We start from the raw sequence: 24,153 nt of genomic DNA, 5'->3' as shown, positions 1-24,153 counted from the left end.
TTTCTGCCTAGAGGGAAGTGAGAGAGAGACTTAGGGTAAAACCACTGCATGAAAATACTACATAACTAAAATTAATGTTGACGAGGTGTTTAATAACACGGGGAAATATTTATATAAAAATGTTAAGAGAAAGCACAGGACACAAACATTTATATGCAAGCATGATCTTAAAGATGCAGGAGTGTTTACAGGGAAGAAAGAAGATGCTCTTATCTTAATGCTGTAGAGCTATAACAATTTTATTTTCGAATTTCTATTGTTCCCTGTTTCCCGACTTATCACAGTGAACGTGCTAAGTTGATACCAGAGATGCTCTCTTTTTTTTAAAGATTTTTTATTTATTTGAGAGAGAGAGAATGAGAGAGAGAGAGCGCACATGAGAAGGGGGAGGGTCAGAGGGAGAAGCAGACTCCCCGCTGAGCAGGGAGCCCGATGTGGGACTTGATCCCGGGACTCCAGGATCATGACCTGAGCTAAAGGCAGTCGCTTAACCAACTGAGCCACCCAGGCGCTCCCAGAGATGCTCTCTTAACTGCCACGCAGACCGCCTAGCTGCCACCCTCCATCACCTCCGTAAAGCAGGAGATGCAGACAGACCGACAGACCCCGGCGCGCGGTCGCCAGGCAGGCAAGTACCCCTCGATCTCGCGAGCCACCTGCCTCTGCTCTCTGCAGTTGAGTTGTGTACCTGCCAACAGTCCCTTGTGTTTTTCCCAAACCTCTTCATACCAGCTGTGCTTGTTACTGTAATTATGTAATTCTATTGAATTACATAAATGGATGACATTATGAGTGAGAAAAAAAAAGAGGGTGACTGTCTCAGTGAAAACCAAGTTGAACGCTTTAGAAAGACTCAAGGGGGGGTGGGAGGGAGAAAACCACGAGCGGGCAAGGAATGCCATTAGATGCAGGCAAGACAACCACACAAGATTAGGAAAAAGAAATGCATCAACTCTAGAAGGTTTCTGCACGCTGCAGAAATGTGGCGTCTTAGAGTCTAAACTATCACGTCCACACAGACCCCCATCACTTTCAGGAACTTGGAGATGACAGGTTGCTTTCTTCAAGAAAGGCACCTTGCTGCTAAGGGGTAAGAAGCATTGCCAGGGATGAAGAACCCTGGGGACCACGGCGCTGGTGGCCATTCTCAGAGCAGAGCCTGGAGGTGGAGACCTTCCTGGAGCCAATTCCCAGGTCCTGGGCAGGATGTGGGGCCGCACCAGGAAGAGGGAGCAGAAAGGGATGGGGGAGCCGGGAGTCCTCAGGAGGCCGCTATGGGCAGCTACTGCATCTGAGAACAAAGACGGAAGGTAGCACCTTGTAAAACCAGAAGATCAATACTACAGTAAACTGATTTAGCAAACACCAGACGACAAGCAGGTTTTACATAAAAAGGTAAAACTGTACTCCCAGCAAACAGAAGGAAATCTATTCACCCAGATCCAGCTTATCCAAACCAAAGACACCCGGATGGCGTGAGATGTGGGCATGGTGCGGGCAGAATGGGGGCACACCGCGAGCCCCAAAAGGGGGGGCCACCTGCTGGGGTCACAGCAACACCTGCTGATCACGAGGGTAGATCTCATGTTCAGTGTTCTTGCAGTGAGAAAAAGAAAAGATCAGTTTTGAAGGTACATTTCTGCATCTTGAAATTAAGAGGCAAATCCTGGCAAAAATGTTAATTGTGTTGGGAAGTTTAAAGAAAAAAATCTACTAGAAGCCAGGAATGTATCTAACATCCCACGTGAATAAACTCATCCAAGCTTCCCAAAAGCCCTGTGGAATCAATGTTTTTAGAGATGTAGATATTGAAACGAGGGGTGCTATCTGCCCTCCGCGAAGCGGGCTGAGGCCAGTATGAAGGCAGGGAAAGCTTTTGACTCCAGAGATAAAGAAAGAAGCACTTCAAAGCACAGGTGGCCACCACCCTCCCTGGCTCCCAGCGGCTCATCAGAATCACCCACGGAGCTTTTGAAAAAGAAGGATTTCCAAAGCCAAGTCCATCCAAGACTGGTATCTGCAAAATGTGAACCTCCAGCTGGAGGGATCTGGGAACTGGGACTTTTCCCCAAAGTTTCCCAAGTTTCCCAAGTTTCTTCATCAGTATGAAGCTCTGGCCTCTTGATTAAGTGACAAAGCTGTAGGCACTGTGTGTCCAAGTTAGGACCGAAATACAGTGTTCTCACCCTGGGAAAAGTGAGATGTCGATTTGTTTCTTCCTTATAAAACCGCAGTCCAGACAAGCCCCCTACTTCCCAGTCTACTTCACTAGAAGAAATGAAGCTTACAGTATTTATTTCAACTTCTGGGGAATAAGGTGTTCTGTGGGTTTGCAGTGTGTGTCTTCTTTGTAGAAGAAGGCTCCAGGCTCCCCCCACCCCACCCCACCGCAAGCAGAAAGTCATTTGTCTCCTGCAGAAACAAGCTCTGTTGAATGTATTCTTGTACCTCCTCAAAGACCTGAAACAGTGGGATGTCGGGAACTTGGGGGTCCATGAGTCTGGACACGATGCTCAAGATGAGCGAAGGGCCACCCTCGCGGGAGGGGGCAGGCCCGCCACGCCCCCCTCTCCCACCGAAGCACAGCAGTGGTGCCGAGCAGTCCGGGCTGAGTCAGGAACTCGGCTACGAGATGCTGAAATTCGTGGCCAACCGGACCCCCTCTGCAACCATTAGGCTGCTCTCCACAGTCTATCGGTGGCCTATAAACCCAAGGCTTAGAAAAAAGTTTCATGACCCACTATGACATCCATATAAAGTCTTCAGCACAGTGCTGGGTACTTTAAGCGCACACGCAACGTTAGCTCCTATTACATGTATTCCTGTTAGCACCATCGTCTTCATCATGACCAGGAATCCCCGACTTCTTGTGGATCGGAAGGAAAAAAAACACTTTATTGAACACAAGGGTGCTGGCCCGGTGTTCCAGTTATTTATTGCTGTATAACAAACCAACCCAAAAAGTTACTGGCTTAAAACCAAACTATATTTATTTTGCTCCTGAATCTGCAATTTGGGCAGAGTTTGGGGGTGGGGACCGCTACTCTCCACTCTGCTTGGCATCCACTGGGGAGGCTTGAAGGCCAAAGTGGTGTGGGGTAGGGTGGAATAGGTGGGATAGGATAGGTGGGGTAGGATAAGTGGGGTGGGGGGATAGGTAGAGAGGGTGGATTGGGGGTAGGTGGGGAGGGGATAAATAGAGAGTAGAGAGGATGGGGAGGGGGGATAGGTGGAGAGGGAATAAATAGGGAGGATGGGTGGGGAGGGGGATAGGTGGGGTGGGGGATAGGGAGAGGGGGGAATGGGTGGGGAGGGGGGATAGGTGGAATGGCGGATGAGTGGAATGGGGGATAGGTGGGGAGGGAGACAGGGAAAGGGAGATGGGTAGGGTGGGGGGCAGGTGGGGACAGGGAACGGGTGGGTAGGGGTGGATGCGTAGGAGGGTTAGGTGGGGGGGAATAGGTGGGGTGGGGGGGGATCGGCAGGGAAGGGTGGTGTGGGTGGGGTAGATTAAAGCTCACTCATTCACATGTCTGGCACCTGCCCTGGGAAGACAAAAGCAGCTGGGAGCTGGACCCTCTAAGATTCTTCCCCCCGACCCCCTGCTCCTTCCCCCTCTCCCTCTCTCTCTTCTAGCACAGTGGCTTCAGGACAGCCTGATTTCTGACTTGTGGCTCAAGGCTTCAAAGATGCACATCCCCAGAGAGAGTGCCTGGTAGACACCCTATCATCCTTTAGACCCAGCCTCCGAAGTCCTGCAACATGGCTTCCACTGAATTCTAGCCTTAGAAGGCAGTCACTCCTTTCTCATTCCTTTTTTTTTTTAATTTTATTTATTTATTTGACAGAGAGAGAGAGAGAGCACAAGCAGGGAAGCAGGCTCCCCGCTGAGCAGAGACTCCCCCCCCAACCCGCCACTTGGACCCTGGGATCACGACCTGAGCCAAAGGCAGCCGCTAACCCATTGAGCCACCCAGGTGCCTCTTTTCTCATTCCTTTAGACTGAACTTTTAATTGCTGCCAAAAAATGCATATCCAACCAATGCCAACTGGCCACCGTTTACATGGAAAGGCACTTTTGAATCACCGATCTGATCCATAAAATTACAGAACTTGAACACACTTTAGATCCCATCTAGATTTTGCTGGGGAGAAAAGCAGTCCCAGAGGGGCTGTCTTAGTCCAGGGAGCCACAGTGGCTCTGTCCACCACTGCTACTGTATTCACAAGATCCTTCCCCAACATTCTCCTATTTACAGGCACTCCTCAACGTATTCTACAAATGCCATCTTGTCCAGTCTTTATCATACTTATAGGAGCAACTGCTGTTTTCCAGATGGGTAAACTGAGTCTCGGCAACACTGAATGGCCCAAAATGCACGGTTTGGCTTGGCTTTCTTACATAGCCAAAAGGAAGTTTGGAAAAAAATCTATCGACCTCAAAAGCCCATGCTCAGTCCACTGCGTGGTAACCCCTGGAGATCAGCTGGTTGGGGAAGTAAAGAACAGGGGGGTCAGGGGGGCAGGGTTGCATGGCTGGCTCTTGTCCAGAACTCGGCGGCATCGAACTTTCTCTGCTGAAGATGAAGCTTTCAAGAGAACCGTCCCTGAGAGGCTACCAGGAACCTACACTCTAACAAAACTGTGCACCCCGAAGGTGAGATCCTTTCTTGTGGGGAAGCAGAAGGACAGATGTGGGTTCCCAGAGCCCTGACGAGGAAGCTGGAACACCACCCAGCTGCCAGGCTGCGGGGACCACAAGTCCAGGCTGCCCTCTGAGAGAGGAAGAAGAGGAAGAGAACACTCGCACCGTCTACTCCTCCCCAAGGCTCTAGTACAGGAGCCGCTGAGGAGCAATAAAAGACTTTCTCAGACCACCCACTTAGTAACTACTGTTTGGCTTTTGTTTGCTCCCCAAACTGCTTTGTGCAAGTAAACACAGCCCAAGGGTTCTTTCTTGTCTCTTCCTGAGTGTTCGTTCACCTTCAGCTAATGAAGGAAGACACGAAGCTCTTGAAAAGATATTTCATAAGACTTGTGTATTTTAATATAAGTTGCAGCCCCTTTCTTCAAACCTTCTGCAATCAGTTCAATTGCAGGAAGATGGGTAGGCAGAAAAAAAAGAATTGAAGTGGATTTTAGAACAACTTGGCAAATTAGCAAAGTTTGTAACGTCATTAAAGAGCTCTTAAATATTCTTCCCTGAACTCCATTTTTATCTTGTAAATGCATTTCAGTAATTGCTCTAAAGGAAATTGTGAAACTTTGGCACAAACATAAATGTTTGCATGATTTAAAATGCAGTGGCAGCAAAGATCATGATTTTTTAAATTGCTAATTCTTAAGCTAACCTTTTCAGTTTGTCTCATCTTGAAAAATGCCAGTTCCTATCAGCAGAAGCTGTAATAAAGACAATGCATATATTATTTAGTTCTTTATAATTGCAAACAACTTAGCTATATTTCAGTACTTATCCCTCAGCTCCAACATGGAGCATAAGTAGGGGATGATTACAATCACTCCATCACTCTGTAAATAGAACACCAGGACACTGAGCAACAAGACTCTTTCTTAAAACCAACAGATCAGACAGAGAAGCTAGTCCAGAACCAGATGTATTTCAGTCCGACCACCTTACCCCAACCTACTTATTGCTCAGCTCAATCAGTACTTGTTGATCATATTAATCAAGGGCTGAGACCTAGAGTAGAAAGGCCGGTCTGTCACTTAGGGAGACTAGCCTAACTGAATTAGTTAGGATAATTAACCCTAGTCACTATAACAGAGAAGCTCCAAGATCTCAATGGCTTAACACAACCGTCCAAAGACACAGGCAAAGAGAGAAAACATGGAGGGGATTTTGGGGACCAAACCTGACAGTGACAAACATCGCTTCCACCCACCTTCTATCCAGAACTCAGTCACATGGCCCCCACTTAACTGCAGGCAAGGCTGAAGATTAGCTCTGTGCTCAAGAGGGAAGGGCAATTCTTTGGTGAACATCAGTGTTAGCTCTGCCACCCCAACTGGAGACAAGGATCGTTCTAGGCTGCCTGATACCGACCTCCCTAATGCAGACCCTGATCTGGTATAAACAGTACCATCAGAAAGACTTGTCCCTGCCTCCCAGGAACTCCAAACTAGAGTTCTACACCACATACTCAAACTCAAGTCTCTCGCACAGGTCAGGATGGTGAACAGGAATGAGAAGGGCGTGCTGGAGCCAAAGGGCTTACTTTCTGGAATATCAGCTTGTGGCATCGGCTTCCCAGAAGCAGCTGCCTCTACAAACATCCAAAGCCCCACACATCCTTCTGGGCCTGCCCTCAGCTGTATGGTGTGGCTCCTACTCAAGGCTTGGTTTCCATTAAAAAATGACCCTCACAAAATTACACTGATCTTGCCCAATTAAAGCCACCGCGAACGCCAATAAATTGGAGACTGGACTGTAGAGAAGGCACAAGGCAGAAGCCAAGAACAAAGTTTGCCTCAGGCCTGCTGAGAGTTGCCCAAACAAAGAAGAAATTAACAATGTGCACTTGTCAGCACTCTTGTTGTGCTAATTTCCTTGCAAATATAAGCAAAGCCTTTTAATTAACTTAATATCAATTTCACTTTTCTCACATTTTGTTCTAATTATGGGCTGGATTTAAAGCTCTCGCAGCATAATTTAGAGCCCTAGAATTAACAGCTTTACAACTTTACACACTAGTAACTGCTGAACCTGAAGGAAGTAAGGTTCCCTGCCACCATCCTGTCACCGAACCCCCATGCCTACCCCTCTACAATCCCCAGGCCAGCCACCAATGCTGATCAGGACTGGGTGGCCCACCCAGGAGGCGGTGAGCGCCAATCTCACAAAGGGAGACACAGAGAGGCAGCAGGTGGGTGTCTCTGGACAACTTACTTGCTTCTCTGAGTTTCAGCTTCCTCATATGTAAAATGGGCATAATAGTATACGTAGGCCAGATGTAGAATTCAGGAGCACAAAACTCTTGGTGTGTATTAAGTGCTCAATAAAACCATGGTGCAGGGTAAACTACTGTATACATATATACGCACATACCACATATTGCATTTCACCAAATCTAAGATGCCTCCGACTATAAGTTGTGCCATTTTTATGGGGAAAAAATGCTACCAGTTAAACTATGACACATCACCAACCCTAAAATGAATGTTTCAGAGACACAAAAATGGCCATTGACAAAATATGGCTACAGTTTCAATCCGTGAGAGGTCTTCAAGGCAAATCTCAGTTAATCAAAATGCCCCAGGACTTGAGTATTCTAGTTAATTGATTTCTAGTTAGCAAAGAGTCTTGCTTCATTTTAATAGTCACTGAAAATGCATTGGGGGTGTGGAGGGGATAGCAGGCACCGTGGATTTGTAATGTAAATGCCTTTCCCTCTTTGGTCTTCTGCCTCAGCCATACTCACTTTCTGCAGAAAGCAACTGTTCTCTTGAAGCAAGGCTGGTCATGTGACCATTTTCCAGACCACATGTGGATCATGCCAGAGACACTTCTGGAAAAGATTTTCTTTCCAGATTAGAGAATAGGAGATGTGACCACTTCCTTCTTTGTACAAAGATGCAATGACTGGAACCACAGCAGCCATCTTGTAACCATGAAGACCAAGAGAATTATAAGGTCATAAAATTATGTCATCATAATGACCTCATGATGCCAAACCCAAGCTAGCTACCACTACTTCTGGGCATGTCATAAGAGAACCAGTTACTTGATGAATTAATTCCTAAATGACACAGAGAAGGATTTTTAGAAATTAATAAAATGTATTCTCTTGCAAACTCTTGGCTCTGACCATGTAAACAATTCATTATAATGTAAGGCAGAGATGAACAAGGGCTAAAAGCAGACCCATGCAAAGTACCATAAGAGCCCAGAAGACAGGACAGGTAATTCTGACAAGGTGGCAGGGAAGGTTTCAGGGATTAAAGGGATTCTGAATGGTTGTTGGAGAATGCATGAGGTTTTAATAGTGGGGGGCGGGGGGAGAAGGATGTTACTCATAATCTGAGAGTTAAAGGACCATAAAGTCATGTAGCTCTCAGTTATACACACATCAACTTTGGTCCCTAGAAAGAGGGTAGAACTAGAACCCCAGTCCCCTGTTAGTTCAGTGCTCTTTCTACAGGGATAGACAGCACCTAACAAGGCATATATAACCATTAGACACCCCTCAGTAAACACTAATCACACAATTAGCCATTGTGTCTGAGGCTAGGATGGAAGGAGGCTCTTGTGGAACCTTGCTCCCTATTAACTGTCAGCACGCTCATGTGTTGGTATCTGGATGTGGCCGCCTGTAATTATGGCAGTGGTTTATTACTCATGCATGGCAAGGCTGAGGCTCTGCAGTTAGCAATGACAGGGACATTATTAAAAGGGAAAACTTCTCTATCAGTGGCTAAGCCAATTGTCATCCTTGTGTCAGAATAGTCTAAAGACCTGTGAGGAGCAAGAACTAAGGCAGAAGAAGGTCTTTCAACCAAATGAGTCCTGCACTTTTTTCAAGGGCTGCAGGCATCAGGAAAGGAGGGAAGGAAGGAGGGAGGGAGGGAGGGAGACCCCCCCTCCTGCTGAGGGGTAGCTCCTGTCGCCCCCCAGGCAAAGGCCATCCCATGGAGAGTTGGCTCTCCTGGATGTCCAGGTTCCATCTTCTGCTTCAGCGGCCACTGCGGAAGCAGGTTCTGCCCTGCAACACAGCACTCCAGCTGAATCCAGAAGGGGTAGCAGGACCCAGATGCTGGGTGGTGGCCTCAGGAGGCAGACCCTGGGGAGTCTCAGCTGGGCCAAAGCCTGCGTGTGGTGGGCTGCCGCAGAGGCCGCTGGGGTAGAATGGGCTTCTGTGTCACCTGAGAGCAGAGGGGCAGTGGGAGCCTCAAACCCTCATCCTCACCGTGGCCCCCCACGGAGTCCCCCAGCCCCCAGGCCACCGGGCATCCTCTTTGGCTGGGGAACAGAAAGGGAGACCTGTCGTAAGTACTGGACAAGCTGGGCGCCCAGCTAAGACTGCACAGGGTGCATGCATCCTAAGGGCGCCACCGCTTGCCATGGTGGGACTTCTCCTCGGGAATAAGCTGCCCCAGGATCAGGGAGACAACAGGTAAATGGAACAGAGGACACAGAGAGGAGGACCCTGGAGGAGCCAGCAGAATTCCTGATGGGAGCAGCTGTCCAGGCTGGATTGGGAAGGACAAAGCCCCAGGGAGCCAGAGAAGGCTGGGGGGCAAGGGAGGCATGGCTGGGAGGGCCTCAATGAGGTTGAGAGCAGCAGGGGAGGGCTTGGGAGAGCAAGCTCAAGTGGAGTGTGCAGGGCAGAGCTCCGAAGGCGGATTCAGATTTTCCAGAGAGAGCCATTCCAGGTGCTGACTCTTAGCCCAGGAGGTGGCCAAGGATGGGGCTCCAAAGTGAGGTGCGCTGTGATCTTTGAAGCTGGAGGGCCGGATGCATCTTGTGGCAGAGGCACAGCTGGGCGGGGGACGCCAGCACCTAGATCCGCCACTGACTGGATTTTAACCCACTTTCCCACCTGCTTGTGCCTACACTGAACCATGACCTGACATCAATTCCCTCATGTCACCGTGGTGCCCTGATCCCCCAGGGCCCCCCCCGGACCATGTCTGCAGAATTGAGTCCAAACCTGGGACTCAAAGCAGTTTTCCACCTGCTTCTCCAGACCAGCCCCACCTCACCAGCCAGCTCCCCGCACACATTTCTGCCCCGTCTCCGCTGCTCCCCATGCCGGCCACCCTGCAGATTCCCAGTCCTGGGCGCGGACCATCGTCTGCAACTCGCTTCCACATCAGGTCCCCAGGGGGTTCTGACCACCTGTGTCCTACGGTGCACGTGTCAAAACTTCTGAGTCTCGGGTTCAAGTTCAACACTCGCTGGCTAAGCACCTCCCGCCTGCCAGTCCAGGCCTCAGTCCTTCCACACTCACGCTACTAACCCTTCCGCATCTGCACCTGTTAAAACCACCGACGCACCTTTCCAACGAGACCACAGATGTCTGCCCCCGCCCGTATCCTGGCCCCCAGCCCACGGCCGGCAGTGCTCAGAACACACGTGAGCTTCTGTCTCGGGATCTGACGTGTAGAGGCTCATTACTATTCCTCTGCCTCACAAGCATCACCCAAAGGCATCATCTTTGTAAGTCCAGTGGGAGAGGGAGAGGGAGAAAGGAGAAGGAAGAAGGAAACAGCATTCGGCCTCAGACAAACACAGGAAGAGAGAAGGATCTCCATTAATTCAGAGTCCAAGCAAGTTAGAAGGAAAAGGACCTCCTCTTACCCCTTTGGAGATTCACATCGCAGACAACAATGACCACACTCCGCCACAAAGCATGGCTAGCTGCTCGTGCTCTCGTGCCAGAAATATCTGCTAAGCACCTGCTATGGGCCAGGACGGCTCCCAGTGTCCGGGATGGGATAGGGGGCAGGCCGGCAGGGTCCCTTCCTTCCGGACACCTGCGCCTTTTCCCAGCTGCCACACGCTGGGCCCCGGGGCTTGGCCTGTCCTCTCTGAGTCCCATTTCATCCTGCCTTACAACGACCCCATTTCTCAGTCGAGAGGTGAAGTGCTTTGCCCAAGGTCGCAGAGCTAGTAAGTGCCAGAATCAGTCATCCAATCCAGTCTGCCTGACGCTTGAGTGAACAAACTTTTTTTTCCCCAATTGTATATTCTTAAAAGAGACTTGCAGGTTATCTGATCTCAGATTTTCTTCGTCTGCCATGCGCCTTACCATGCCCATGCCCCTTCCTCCCGTTGCCTCCACACTGCGGAGTGTGGTCATTGTTGTCTGCGATGTGAATCTCCAAAGGGGTAAGAGGAGGTCCTTTTCCTTCTGGCTCTAATTACCAAGCCTTCTTCCTGTCCGCAAAGGACACTCCCGATTTGGCAACAGCAAAGGTCAGGGGGTTGGATTTCTTCCTCGAGAATGACATGGTGGCCTCTTCTCTGCCACCTCTGGGCTGGGCAGGTGACAGCTGACCCCGCTGGCAGGGTGCCTGTCCCACACGCTGCCTCTCTGCAGGAGGGGTGGCTGCAGAGGTGGAGATTTGGTGGTCCATTGGAGGGAAAGGAAGCGAGCCTCCTTCCAGCACCCAGACCCTGGCTCCGCTGACCCAGCCTGGACCCCTGCCTGACACAGAGACCTGCATGCAGCCCATGAAGGCTCCAACTGCCCTGGCCTCCTTCTGATGCGCATTGCAGCGACTGATTTTAATACAAACGTTTGCCCTCTCCTCCTTCCCCTAGCCAGTGCTGGTCCCAGGCACACGGCCATATCCTGGCAGCAGAAAGCGAACAGCTCCAGGCCGGCCCCAGCATCCATGCAGACGTGCCTTCAAAATGCCATCCCTCTCTTCCTGACTCCACCTGGAGGCCTCCGAGAGCAAATCTCCACCTCTGTCCGGCCGTCCTTGGGCAGCAGGCTGGGTGGGCTGTGCGGGCGCTGCTGGGAACCTGTTGGTTTTCTGCAGCTCAGACCCCAGCTCCGTCTGTCTCTGCGGCTTGGGGGCAGGACTCGGATAGGTAATTTTGACTTCTCTCTGTTCCCACAAAGATTTTCAATTTCTTCAAGCCACCCTGCTTCTACTCAATACCCTTCTGAAATCTAAATTTGGAAGCTAACCTGAATCGATTGCATTTCCTCTGTTTTTTTTTTTTTTTAAGATTTTATTTATTTATTTGACAGAGAGAGACATAGTGAGAGAGGGATCACAAGCAGGGGGAGTGGGAGAGGGAGAAGCAGGCTTTCGGCTGAGCAGGGAGCCCCGATGCGGGGCTCAATCCCAGGACCCGGGGATCATGACCTGAACTGAAGGCAGGAGCCCAACGACTGAGCCACCCGGATGCCCCAACTGCATTTCCTCTTACAACAGAGCTGCCCTGGGCTTCCTGGAGCAGCAGTGTGCGCCCTTCTGACGTGCGGCACAGGGGCTCGATCCACCACTTCCATCCTTCAGGCATCATCCACAGAGATCCTGGGGCTGGCGTGGGGCAGGTCTAACAGGGAAACACCGTCTTCACCCTGACTTTCTCCCACCCTGCCTGGGGGAAGTACCGAGTCTTCAGAAAATCTTGGCACTGCGCTTCCCTGGTTATGTCATCCTGGCTAAGTCACACAGTGTCTCTGTTTCTCACCTTTCTCTCAGCTCTAAAATGAGAGAAACAAATTCCTCAGAAGGTGACAGAAAGTCACAAGTCATGTGCAGAGTTCCATGAGAATTCTAACAAGAAATCCGTCTGTCCCTAGGTCCGTTGTTCCTAATGCCCGTACTGAACCACCAAGCCGCCGTTTCATAAAATATTTTAACACAGCATTATTTTCTCTCGTGTAACTCTTTAAGAGTTTCCAAATTTTCTACAATAAATATGAATGAATTTTTTCCTACCAAAAAAAGGAATATAAAACCATACTCATATTATAAAAAAATCGCACATTCAAAGAAAATATACTGAAATGCGTTATTCCCTATGTTGGACAACTGCTTCCCTTCCGAGTTCCTCCGAAGGATCTGGAGCCCTTCTGTCAGGAGAATGAAGGACCAGAGCAGCCTCAAGATGACACAGGCAAGATGGTGGAGACAAGATGGCTTCCTCACACTCAGTCTCCCCAGCTCAGTCTTTCTAGCTCCCTCCCCCTCACCACACCCATGCAGCCGGACCCAGCCATGACAGTGTCGAGACTATTTCCTCTGTGTCTATCATTTACCTCCTAAAACTAGCTCGCATCCAATTAATCAACCACATTCTGTACAAGGTGCTGTGGATGATCCCTGAAGGATGGAAGTGGTATTAAAAAGTCCAAAATACTGGCTCAAGCCCTTAAAAAGCCTACCATCCAGTTCTGGACCCAAAGGCAAACCCACGGAGGCACAGGAATATAAGCCATGAGTGCAAAGAGTCGCTGACAAGAAAGCTTCAAGTACCTCGGAGCAGGAAGAGCTCAGACACGTGACTGGCACAGCCCCACTCCCACCCCCAGGGCGAAGACCTGTATGGAGGAATACAGAAAGGGAGCAGGGACAGCAAACCCAGACAACTTCTCGAAGGCTGGGGCTGAACTGTGGAGGCTACAATCCGAAGGCAAATGCTGGGCATTCCTGCGAGCAGATGGGTCTGGCCGGAGGAGGCAGAAGGCACTGGGCAAGATGGCAACCTGGGAGATGCTGGTCGCAGCTGGCTATGGCCCGCCCTGGCCATCAGCCTCCAGGCTTGACCGTGATTCCTTAGGAAACAGAAAGCCACTAGAAGCTGGGCCCCTGGGGAGTGGTGCTTCCCACGCCGACAGCAGGAGCCACGCATAATCAGTGGAATGCCAGCATGAGAGACCAGGCCGGGGGCACAGGGCAGAGCGTACTGCCCAACAGCCGGGGTCAGCAGTGGGGGCCTTGCCGAAAGAATGGGAAAGCAGGTGCCAGACAGAGTCTGGAGGGGAAAAAAACTACCTCATCTCCATGTGCTTTCCCTGCCATATCAGCATCTCCACTTTCTCTTTAAAGCATCCTTCGCAGCCTACAGTAAGAAAAATGCGACAGTAACAACAACAACCTGTAACTGTTTTTCCAAAGGCAGGATTCGGGATGTGGGCACTGAGAATCTTAGCAGAGAGGCTGATTCTAAGGAAGCCTGGGGCCCCCGGGGCCCCTAGCCCAGGGGGCCCCCCCGTCTCAGGACACCTAAGGAAACCTGTTCGAGGAATGAGCAGCCCCTCAGGGTAATAGTGCTCACGGCCAGGGAGGGGTGGAGCTCTCCAGGAGTCCCTCCTGCAGGAACTTGCTAAGAGTCCACAGGAAGGTTTGTGAAATCTGAGCAGCCTTGAACAGGCCAGCTTCCACTCTGTACCCGGAGGGCTGGACCCAAGAGCCCTTGCTCCTACGGTATGCCCGGTGCCAGGCTCTCACAGGCCCGCCATTAATTCCTGAGGAATAAAGAACGCCAAGGTCAAGGTTTCTTTATCCTTCAGAAGCAAGGGATAGAGAGAGGCTGCAGAGCAAATGGACACCGGAATCCAAGCCCCAGGAGCCCTCGCCACCCTCGGCCACCCTCCCCCTGCAGCAGGTGGCCCCAGCGGGCCTACCGCATCAACAGGCGGGACGCACAATGCCCAAGGCAAGCACAGGCACAGCGCACCGGCAGGTGGGGTGGAGAGGAGTGTCCTCTCCATTTCCTGACTCCTCCCTGACCTCTTCCTCCGGGCTTGCCATCACTCCAAATTACACTCAGCAGCCAGGAAGATAGCACCCACCTAGTCGCAGCTAGAATTCCTGGCTTGCCCGGGAAAAGCTCTCAAGCCAGGGCGCCTGGGTGGCTCAGTTGGTTAAGCGACTGCCTTCGGCTCAGGTCATGATCCTGGAGTCCCTGGATCGAGTCCCGCATCGGGCTCCCTGCTCGGCAGGGAGTCTGCTTCTCCCTCTGACCCTCCCCCCTCTCATGTGCTCTCTCTCATTCTCTCTCTCTCAAATAAATAAATAAAATCTTTAAAAAAAAAAAGCTCTCAAGCCAGTCTTCCTACCAGCTCCACCTCAGAGGCAGCAAGTCAAGAAAGCTCGGTCTTCCCACCCCACAGCACCCAACCCAACCCGCCCCCAGTGCCAGACACATCCCTCATCCCCCAGGGACTTGCTTACATCACAGGAGAGCACACATGCAAAGAAACCCAACACCTCCCCCCCTCCCCCATGTGAAGCAGGCTTTTGGCTTCTCAGAAGTTCCCACCCTACCCCAACCAGCTGGCACTGAAAGGCGAATGGGTTTTCCTCTTTGCTTGCTCAGTGTAGGCAGTGGGCCACGGTGCAGGCCACAGCTAGCCCAGACGCAAAGTCTCAGGTCCCCACCCCAGATCTACTGCATCAGAGACTCTGGGGCTGAGGTCCAGAAGCCTGTGACTTAACAGGCCCTCCATCTGACTCTGACACATGCCAAAGATTGAGGCAGACTGGTGCCACAGCTAAGAACCTCAATTCTGGAACAGACCATCCAAGTTCAATTCCCAGCTCCACTCCTCAGCGGGCAGTATCAGCACCTATCTCCTGGTTGCTATAAAGACTAAATGAGTCCCTGCATGTCTGCGCACTTAGTAAATACCATTCACATTTTATTACTCCTCTTTGGAGCATGTGGGACTGTGGCACGACTTGTGTCCCTACGTGCAGCCTTACAGTGAGACCCAGGCTATCTTGCACTCTCTCTTTTGGGTCCTATGGCTGGGTCTTTGGCAGGTATCTGAGTAGAATCAAAGGCCCACCCCATAAGCTTCTAATTTGTCTGGAAACAAACTGGGGATTGCAACTGCCCAGGGCAGATACAAGTTCAAAGCATCCCCTGGACACTTGTGACATGACATCAAGAAGACCAAGGCGATATTTCAGAGGGTGCTCAGAGATCTGACCACATCCCACCTAGAAGGACCCAGCAGGGATCACTGGGGAGCAAAAATTATACCAATTATTATTATTGTTATCATTATCTTTACGCTTATTTGTAGTTCTGGAATTATCATGAGAACACCAGTTAGAAGCTCAGGAAGGGAGGTGGCAGCCTTGGATCTGCCTTGGATGCCAGCCCTATGGACTCCCAATAGCTGCTTGTACTCAAGTAGGTGATTCGCACTCTGACCTTGGGGGCAGCAAGTGTCCAATGACCCATCAGTCCCTGGGCCAGACGTGACCAGGGCACATCAAAAGTCCCCCCTTCTCCAGAAGCACTGAGGAGAACGTTTTACATGGGACAGATTCTGACAACTGCCATTAATTGGATGGCACGCCTGGCTTTGCTGCACTCTGAAACGCTGCTTCCCCAACCCACCAGGAACTGTAACAATCGCCCTCAGGCAGCTCTCCCGCGAGAAACCGGGTGTGTTTTTAATAGCAGCCTCCACGGAGGCAGCAGGAAGGGAGGAGTCCTCATTATTAGCTGTGCAGCCCGCCTCCCGGAGAGATGACATAGTCATCCAACTTACTACCGAAGCGCATGAGCTCCAGACCTGAGGCCTTGACTTTGCAGACAGTTAAGCCCGCCAGTGTCCCTCCCTGTCTGACCCCACCAAACGCTAAGCTGCACGAACTATTTCCTCCAAGTCGGCCGGCCTGAGCCTCCAGTCCCATTTGGCCGCGCGACTAGTTTCTGCACTCGGGCTCGAGTCGCCAGGTGGGGACGGGGAGCCAGCTGGGCTGACATGTTTCCACAATAAAAGCAAACTTACAGCTGGGGCACAGAAGAAGCAGGTAATTCTTTCCAGCAGCCCCGGCCTCCTGGCCAAGACAGGGCAGAAAGGGTAAGCGGGAGCCTGCGGGAGCCAGGAGGTACCGGCTCCCCCCACCCCTCCCCGGCACCGCGCGCAGGGCCCCAGGCGTTTACCGGGGCCCGGCCCGCCCGCTCAGAGCCCCGTGGGCGCCGGCGCGTGTCCTTACCATTCAGTTGCCGATAGACGATGTCCTCGAGCAGCGAGAGGCGCTTCAGGACCGCATCCTGGATGGGGCTGGCGCTGTGCGCGCTAAGGTTGGCCGCCTCGGCGCGCGGCCGAATCTCGTGGAAGGCGTCCCCGCTGCGCACCGAGATGGGCCGGCACTTGGCCAGGAAGAGCACGAAGCCGGCCACCGCGATCAAGTTCAACACCAGCAGCACTTTGACTCTTCTCAGTGAAGCCATCAAACTCGCCCGGCCGGCCCTCGCCCCGGACCCGCGCCCCCTCGGGCTCCGGCGAGGCGCGGGGCAGCCGGGGGCCGTGCGAGCCTCACACTCCGAACGGCCGGCGGGGAGCCCAGAGGCTCCCGGCCCCGCAGCGCGGATGCTCCGGCAGCGGGGACGGCTGGGAGGACGGGGCGGTCAGGGGGGAGAGCGAAATCGCTCACATGGAAGCTCTCGGTGTGCAGAAGTGCTCCCAGAGACGCCTGCTCAGTTCACGGCGCGCGGCCCTTTCCAGGCGCCTCCGCTTCTCGGCGAAGGGCCGGGGGCCGTGGGTCTCTCCGCGGCACCAGCAAGTGGCTCGCCGCTGGACCTCGGGGTCGCCGGGAGCGGGGCTGCCCCGGCGCCGCGGCGGGAGCGGCGCGCAGGTGCCGGGCTCAGGGTTTGCCGCCCGCCCGCGGGGGAGCGCGCCGCGCCTCGGGCCGCACGGCCACCACCCTCGTCCGCAGGCGGCCGTCGCGGCGCGCGGCCCGCGGTCTTCAGCCCAGGACCCGCTCCCCGGGGCGGGCGCCTTTGTTCCGCTCACCGACCCGCTCCATCACGCCCGGCAGAGGGAAAGCCCGCGCCCGGCGCCCGCATCCTCGCGGCTCCGCAGTCACGCTCAAGTCTCAATTACTCTCAAAGTGGGGGCAGCACTAGGGGGCGGGCCAAGGGGCAGAGCGCGACGTCCTCTCCGCCCCTCGCGCCGGGGACACCCCACCCCGCCACCAAACTCACCAGCGCGCACAGCGCCGCGGGCGCCCGGACACGTTCCAAGCCCCAGCCCCACGCAGAGCCTTCGGGGCCTGCCGGTCACAATGGCCTCGCTCCAAGCTGGCGCGTCGCGAGGCTGGCCGGAAGGAGGAGTCGGACCTCAAAAGTCACAGCAGTTCTCTGCCCCCTCCTAAAACGTCGCGGGGAGCGCGGCGGCGCCCCCTCGCTCGCCAGAACGGGCAGCGCCGCTCGTCCCGCGCGCCACGGAGCCAAACGCCGAGTCTCCTAATTGGCGGACGCCGCGATACTGCCGCTGCGGCACCGAGAGCCCACACGGCCCTGGCCCCGGCTTGGAGAGCCCCGGAGGGGACGCGCAGGTGGCGGCGGAGGGCGGGGCGCGGCCCGAGGGGACCGGCTGCGGCGCCAGCTCCTCCGCCGCCGCCCCTGGCCACCACTCTCCCCGCGAGCCTGGCGGCCGCCGCCGCCCGCAAGCTGCCAGGCGCACAGCTCCCCGGCTCGCCGGCTCGTGCGCGCGCACCCGGAAAGGGTGGGGGCGCCTGGAGAGTAGGGACCGCGCGGGATGGGGGCAGTCAAGTCATGTTGGCTGCTGCCGGCGTCGGAGGGACCCTCTGGTTCTCAGCACTCCCCGAGCTGGCGGGTTTGTTCCATCCTGGGAGGCGATGAAGACATCCCTTTCTGTGTGCTCGCAGCTCCGCTTTGCGTGGCCGGGAATGGCTAGAGGGAAAATCTGGCCTGGAGACTCGGATTCTGTTACTTTGGGAGCCAGGCCGCGCGTTAGTGGGCTGGGGGGGGGGGGGGGGCGGCGGGGGGGGGCTCTCTTCGTGTGAAAATTCTAACCGTCCAAGTCACAGTGTTTGTGCCCACCCACATTTTGTCATAAGAAGCATATTCTGGCTACTGGATTTCCGCGACCTCTTCCTCTTTCCAAAGGCAGGCGCTTGAAAGGCTGGAATTCAAAGACCCTTCTTGATCCCCTTAATTCCTTGGGCCTAAAAAAGAACCCAGACTGCCAACTAATAAAGATCCGGCCCATAAAGGCCAATGAATCTGGTGGTTTCCACCTCACCGTTTCGATCTCACTGAAGTTTTTCTTTTTACTATTGGGTTTTGGGGGTTTTGGCTTTTCTTGCTTATTATTTTAACTCGATTTTTTAACAGAAAAGTGCATAAAAAATATAACAATTTTTAAATTTTGTATTCCCTTGGAACTCGGTGCCTGGGTTCGATCGGATCTTCCTGGGTTTTTTTTTTCCTTATATCGCCTACAAAAAGTGAATACAAAAAGAGTTAAATGAAAAAGCCACATATAAAAAGCCCCAAGGGACCATTTCTAGCCACACGTGTTGGGCAGGAAAGGAGCCAAGGGCCTAGAAACCTGAGTTATTGGGTAGCTGTGACAGGACAGGAACCAGGGCCATCAGGGTCCCCACAATATCTCACCGAGGACCCAGATGGAAGTTAGCACAATCAGTGGAAACTTTCGCAAAAATCGTTTTCCAACATTTACTCAGCCGCAAGACTGAAGCCAGGGAGGCTGAGACACAGGGCTAGGGTCCCTCAGTAATGAGTGGCTGTAAACGCAGGTGGGTCTGACTCCCAAACATGTGCCTATTTGGGAGTAGGAGACAGGAAGCAAAGTAGAGGGAACACCCTCTGAGCAACAGAGATGTTTCCACGTAAGATGCAACTTCAGAGAGATTTCTTTTTTCCCTCCGAAGCAGCAGAGGTCCCTGGCTCTAATCCTAACCAGTTAACTGATGATCTTATCATGCTTCTTATAGGCTTTTCTCCTCCCCTTCCACAAGCATCCTGGAAAACTTCTACATTCCTAAATGACATCTGACACGCTGAAGTCCATGAGTGACCCACTGTCAGGCTCACATCCTGAGCCCTATCATCACAGAGAAGTGATCCACTCCCACAATCCTGCACGAAAATTTCCCACTCACATTTCCAAACAAACGTATTCTCCAGCCACCAGCAACCCCTATCTCCCTCCCAAGTATCCAAGCCCTTCCATCCCCTCTTTTTTTTTAAATAGACTTACTCTTTTATTTTTTAAAAATGAACACATATACACATTCATATAATCCCCCCCTTCATTCTTTATACATTTTTTCTATTTTCATAAAACAAGACATCCAGGAGAACACTCCCTGACTCTATGTAGAGGATCCCCATTTCTTTTTACCATGCACTGCAGCTTTAATCATTATCAAGTACCCTTTTATCTCATAATGCTTTCTGATCTGAATTCTACCTTTATGAAATGCCAAGACTGACACTCCTACTTTCTTTTCTATTTTATTTATTTATTTATTTATTTATTTATTTATTTATTTATTTATTATGTTAATCACCATACATTACATCCCCTTCCATCCCCTCTTGAGTTCCTTTCCTATCCTTCCTGGTTACTCTTGAGTTCTGATTACTTGTTTATTTCAAACACTTTCCCAGTAGTGGCCACAGTTCACACACTCTCTTGTACGTATGCTCCCACTCTCCCCAGCCCAGCCATCTCTACCTCTGAATTAATCTCACCATCTTCTTTCTTGCACCCACGCCTCCAAGCAAGAGAGTGCGCTTAGGGAAAACGCCATCACCCAAAGCTTGGAGATGTTACCAGTTGGTGGTATCTAACTTGAACTGGATCCTTAATTCTTAAGTCCATGATCCTAACCAGCTCCGTCCCCCAAGAGGTGCCCAGGGTAGACTTCAGAAGTCCATAAACACCCCTCAATCCAATACAAAAATGTATATGTGTGTGTCATATGGGCATTTTTCTGAGGGGGAAGACCCCCAACCTCCATCAGATTCTCAATGGTGGTCAGAGACACCAAAAATTTAAAAACCTGCCTGGAATATGTTGGATATGCAAAAACATAATCAAGTCAATATTTATTGTATGCCAATAAAAATCAGTGGCTCAAGGCACACCAGGTTGGTAGAACTCTCTAGTTGTTTGCATATGTTGATGGAAGAAAGAAGACTCTGGACAAAGGCCAGCAGCTTGTATGGATGAAGGTTGAACTAATATGAAGGAACTGAATTGAACAGGTTCTGCCTGCTGAGGAAATCATCAGGCCTGGAAGGAACACACTTAGCCATTTAAACCACATACACAGAGACGGAAGGACCCACTTACAGTCCTGGAACCAGAGGCTCCCAGAGGGGTGGGCGAGCTCCCTCAATCAATGACTGCCATCCGTCTACACACCACTTGCCCCAATCCAGCTTGTAAAACCAACAAAACAACACCTCCGAGCCTCTGCGGCCTGCTCACCAGGAGATCCTGGCTCTAGTCCACCTGTTACCAAGAAGCAAATCAGTTCTTGACTTTTGGAGGGCTCCAAAAATCTTTCCCAATCATAAAACTCAGTTAAATACGGATACTTTTAAAAAGAGGTTTATCGGCATGTTTTTGGTTTGTTTAGCCAACTGAAAGGAGGGCGATAGATGTATTTCTGTCCACGGTTCACGAGGGATTTCAATTCCACATACGTTTTTCACTCATCCACCGAGGCTCACATGATGCGCAACGCTGACTTCTCTGTGTCACCTTTCCTTGCCTGCTAAAAATCTCTCACATCTCACCCTGGTCTGTCACAGAAGCTAGAAAGAGTTGGAGGTTCATCAGGAAGAACAGGGGCTCATTTCTCTACAGAGGTTTTGCCAAGCTACTTACTCTTGCTGGAAGCAAGGGGTGGAGCCATCATTTTTCCCATAAAACCCTGAGCAACAGAAACTGGGGGTTTTATTTGATTTCTTAATAAGATAGAATTGACATACATCATTATATTACTTTCAGGTGTGCAACATAATGATTTGCTATTTGTGTACGTTGTGAAACGATGAGCACAGTTAGTCTGTCACCTGTCACCATACAGAGTGACAGGTATTTTTTCATGTGATGAGAACTTTTATGATCTTCTCTCTCGGCAACTTTCGAATATACAATACAGTATTAACTATAGTCAACAGTCAACATGATGTACATTTACATCCCCGATTATTTATTTACTTTATAACTGGCAGTGGGTACCTTTGGACCCCCTTCACCCATTTTGCCAACGTATCGCCTATCCCCCTGCCCCTGGCAACCACCAACCAGTCAGGAGTATGTGGGCTTCCAAGATGGGCACACGAGGCAACCCACTGGGGTATAGGAAGAAAGTATTCAACTGCTATCCAAAATCAGAAAGAAATCAAAAGCTACTGATATTTAATATATGCAGAGAGTCACACATGTACATAATTTCTAAAGAACCGCACATATAATGGGCATACACGTCTCACATCTTTTCCTGGTAGGGGCCACCATTAAAAAGTAATGGTTGTCTATTGGCCAACTTGCATGGAAACCCTGGGGTTACATTTTCACTAAAATGCTTACTTTCTATTCGAAGTTGGATTCCTCCTAAAACTCAAAGACCATTTTAAGGCCCAGCTTAGCCTCCCAGCCCTCTGGGAAGCTCTATCAGAGAACTCTGGACGCCTTTCTATCGACAAATTATCCACAGATTTATCTACCAATCTACAAAGTACCTGCCTATTCACTGATTTGTTCAGTAATTGAACATTTCTCAAGTACTTATCATGGACTATTGTGTGCCAGGAATTGTGAGGTTTATTGTCTAGGAGGAGAGGTAAGTCACAAATAAATTATAACACCAAAATTATTGAGTTGCACTTAGGAGAAATAACTCCGCCTAACCGTGGGGATCTGGTGTCCCGGGCCCGTTTGTTCACGGAGTCACAGGGCTTCAGAAGGCGAAGGGCAACTAGCTACTCTGGGGACTCCCCTTCCCTCCTCCCTGCCCCCAGGCTCCTTCTTATTTTTGCTCAGGGACCCCAAACCCCTCCCAAGGACAGCTCCATTGAAAATGCCAAGGTCTGGAAATGCTCTTCTCAAATGTACATGGACCTCACTCTGGTGCTTTGTATGCCCAAGCTTCTATTTTATTTATATCTGCAATTTTTTTTTTTTTACTATGGCTGACACACAATGTTACATTTGTTTCAGGAGCACAGCATGGTGATTGGATAAGTTTCCACATTATTATGTTCACCACAAGCGTAACTATGGTCTGTCTCCATACCATGCTATTATAATACCATTGACTATATTCCTTAGGCCATTTTATGCCTTTTATTCCCATGACTTACCCATTCCATAACTGGAAGTCTGTATCTCCCACTCCCCTTGACCCATTTTGCCCACCCCTTCTGGCAACCATCAGTTTGTTCTTGGTATTTATAGGTCTGATTCTGCTTTTTGTTTGTTTATTCATTAGGGGTTTCTTTTTGATTCCACAGATGAATGAAATCATATGATATTTGTCTTTCTCAGTCTGACTCATTTCATTGAGTCATAGGTCCATCCGAGTTGTTGCAAATGGCAAGCGCCCATTCTTTACACAGCTGCATAGTATTCCACCATGTACCACGTCTTCCTTATCCATGCATCTGTAAATTTGGACACAGGTTGCTTCTGTATCTTGGCTGTTATAAATAATGCTGCAATACACATAGAAGTGCATATAGTTTTTCAAATTAGTGTTTTCATTTTCTTTGGTTAAATATCCAGTAGTGGAATTATCGGATCATAGGGTATTTCTATTTTTTTGAGGAACCGCCATACTGTATATGCAACTTTTCCCAATTTAATGAATACTTATAACAACCAAAAGATTGTCTGTCATTGGGTCTAAGTGAAAAGAAGAGAGAAAGTGTGAATAAGGAACTCAAAAGCAACTTTTCACTGTCTGTCCATCGCCTGTTGTTACTGTGAATAAAAAGCCCTTCTTGGACCCTTCTTGCTTTGGCTTTGGGGTGAGCATGAGCGTGTGGAGGAGAGGCCAAGAGACTAGGCTTTCCCCACCAGGGGCCCCACAGCTGTTGTGTGATGTGGATGCTGCTCGGCGGGGCTCTGGCCTGAGTGGACGAGGCAGCTCGGAAAGGAAGTAGATGGCCAGGGGCTCAAACCATCCGCGAGAGGGACAGCAGTGAAGTCCCTCCACCCCACAGTGCCCCGGCCCACTCCCTGATCCCGCTCAGCCCCACACCAGCTCTAGTCCTGCCTGCTTAGTCCTGCTCCAGTTAACAAGAGCAGGTGTGGGTGCCCAGGGTCAGAAGCAGGTGAGCTGAAGGTATTTGTTAAACCACTAATCCCCATGCTCTTTTTCAAGGACTAGAATTCCGTTTCTGGGTGTTTTCTACACATTTTCCTTTGTTCACAACTTGATACCTGTGAACCTATGCACTGGAGCCATAGGAAGTGTGTCTTCATATACCCCACGATGCCTTTCTCATTACATATTTACTGACCAATACAGCCCAGCAGATTTTCTATCGTGAGTGGTAGGCTGGGCTCAAGATTAGCTCTGCTGGATCGTTTCCTGCAGCCTCAGGAGGTGGCCTTTGAAACTACAGCTTCCTGGGCTAGCTTGCTGAATGCAACAGCTCATTTGGAGAAAATTCCCAGAAAAGCAATCACGTGCAACAGCCCCAAATACTCTGCAAGAATTCCGAGAAAGAACAAGGCTACTGGAATTCTCACGGTGCAGGTGGAATTTCCGGGATGCATAGAAGTTGGTGGGATTTTGTCTTGGCTAGCTTTACCTTGCTTCATGGCCAAGGACATGTAAACTGATTGTCCCCCAAGTTCCCCAGGCTCCTGGGTCACCTATTCCTTTACGATCCTCCATCATAGTTGCTGC

At 50.9% G+C, this 24,153-nt stretch overlaps 1 protein-coding gene across 2 annotated transcripts in view; it reads right to left on the bottom strand.

Annotated features, from left to right (window-relative positions):
• The window catches only part of GALNT17 (polypeptide N-acetylgalactosaminyltransferase 17), a 439,664-nt gene extending 421,560 nt beyond the window's left edge, over window positions 1-18,104 (bottom strand). Inside the window, exon 1 of one of the 2 annotated variants that reach the window (XM_036074023.2) lies at window positions 16,444-18,104. In XM_036074023.2, coding sequence (XP_035929916.1) covers window positions 16,444-16,681 — 238 coding nt within the window. In that variant the 5' untranslated portion in view covers window positions 16,682-18,104. The remainder of the gene's footprint in view (window positions 1-16,443) is intronic. The other variant, XM_036074021.2, reaches the window with a different exon arrangement.
• Window positions 18,105-24,153: the final 6,049 nt, after the last annotated feature.

This window comes from Halichoerus grypus, chromosome 6 (assembly GCF_964656455.1).
Source record: "Halichoerus grypus chromosome 6, mHalGry1.hap1.1, whole genome shotgun sequence".
NCBI classification, from domain to species: domain Eukaryota; kingdom Metazoa; phylum Chordata; class Mammalia; order Carnivora; family Phocidae; genus Halichoerus; species Halichoerus grypus.
Note: the sequence above shows the minus strand (reverse complement) of the source record. Positions and strands in the feature narration are given on the sequence as shown.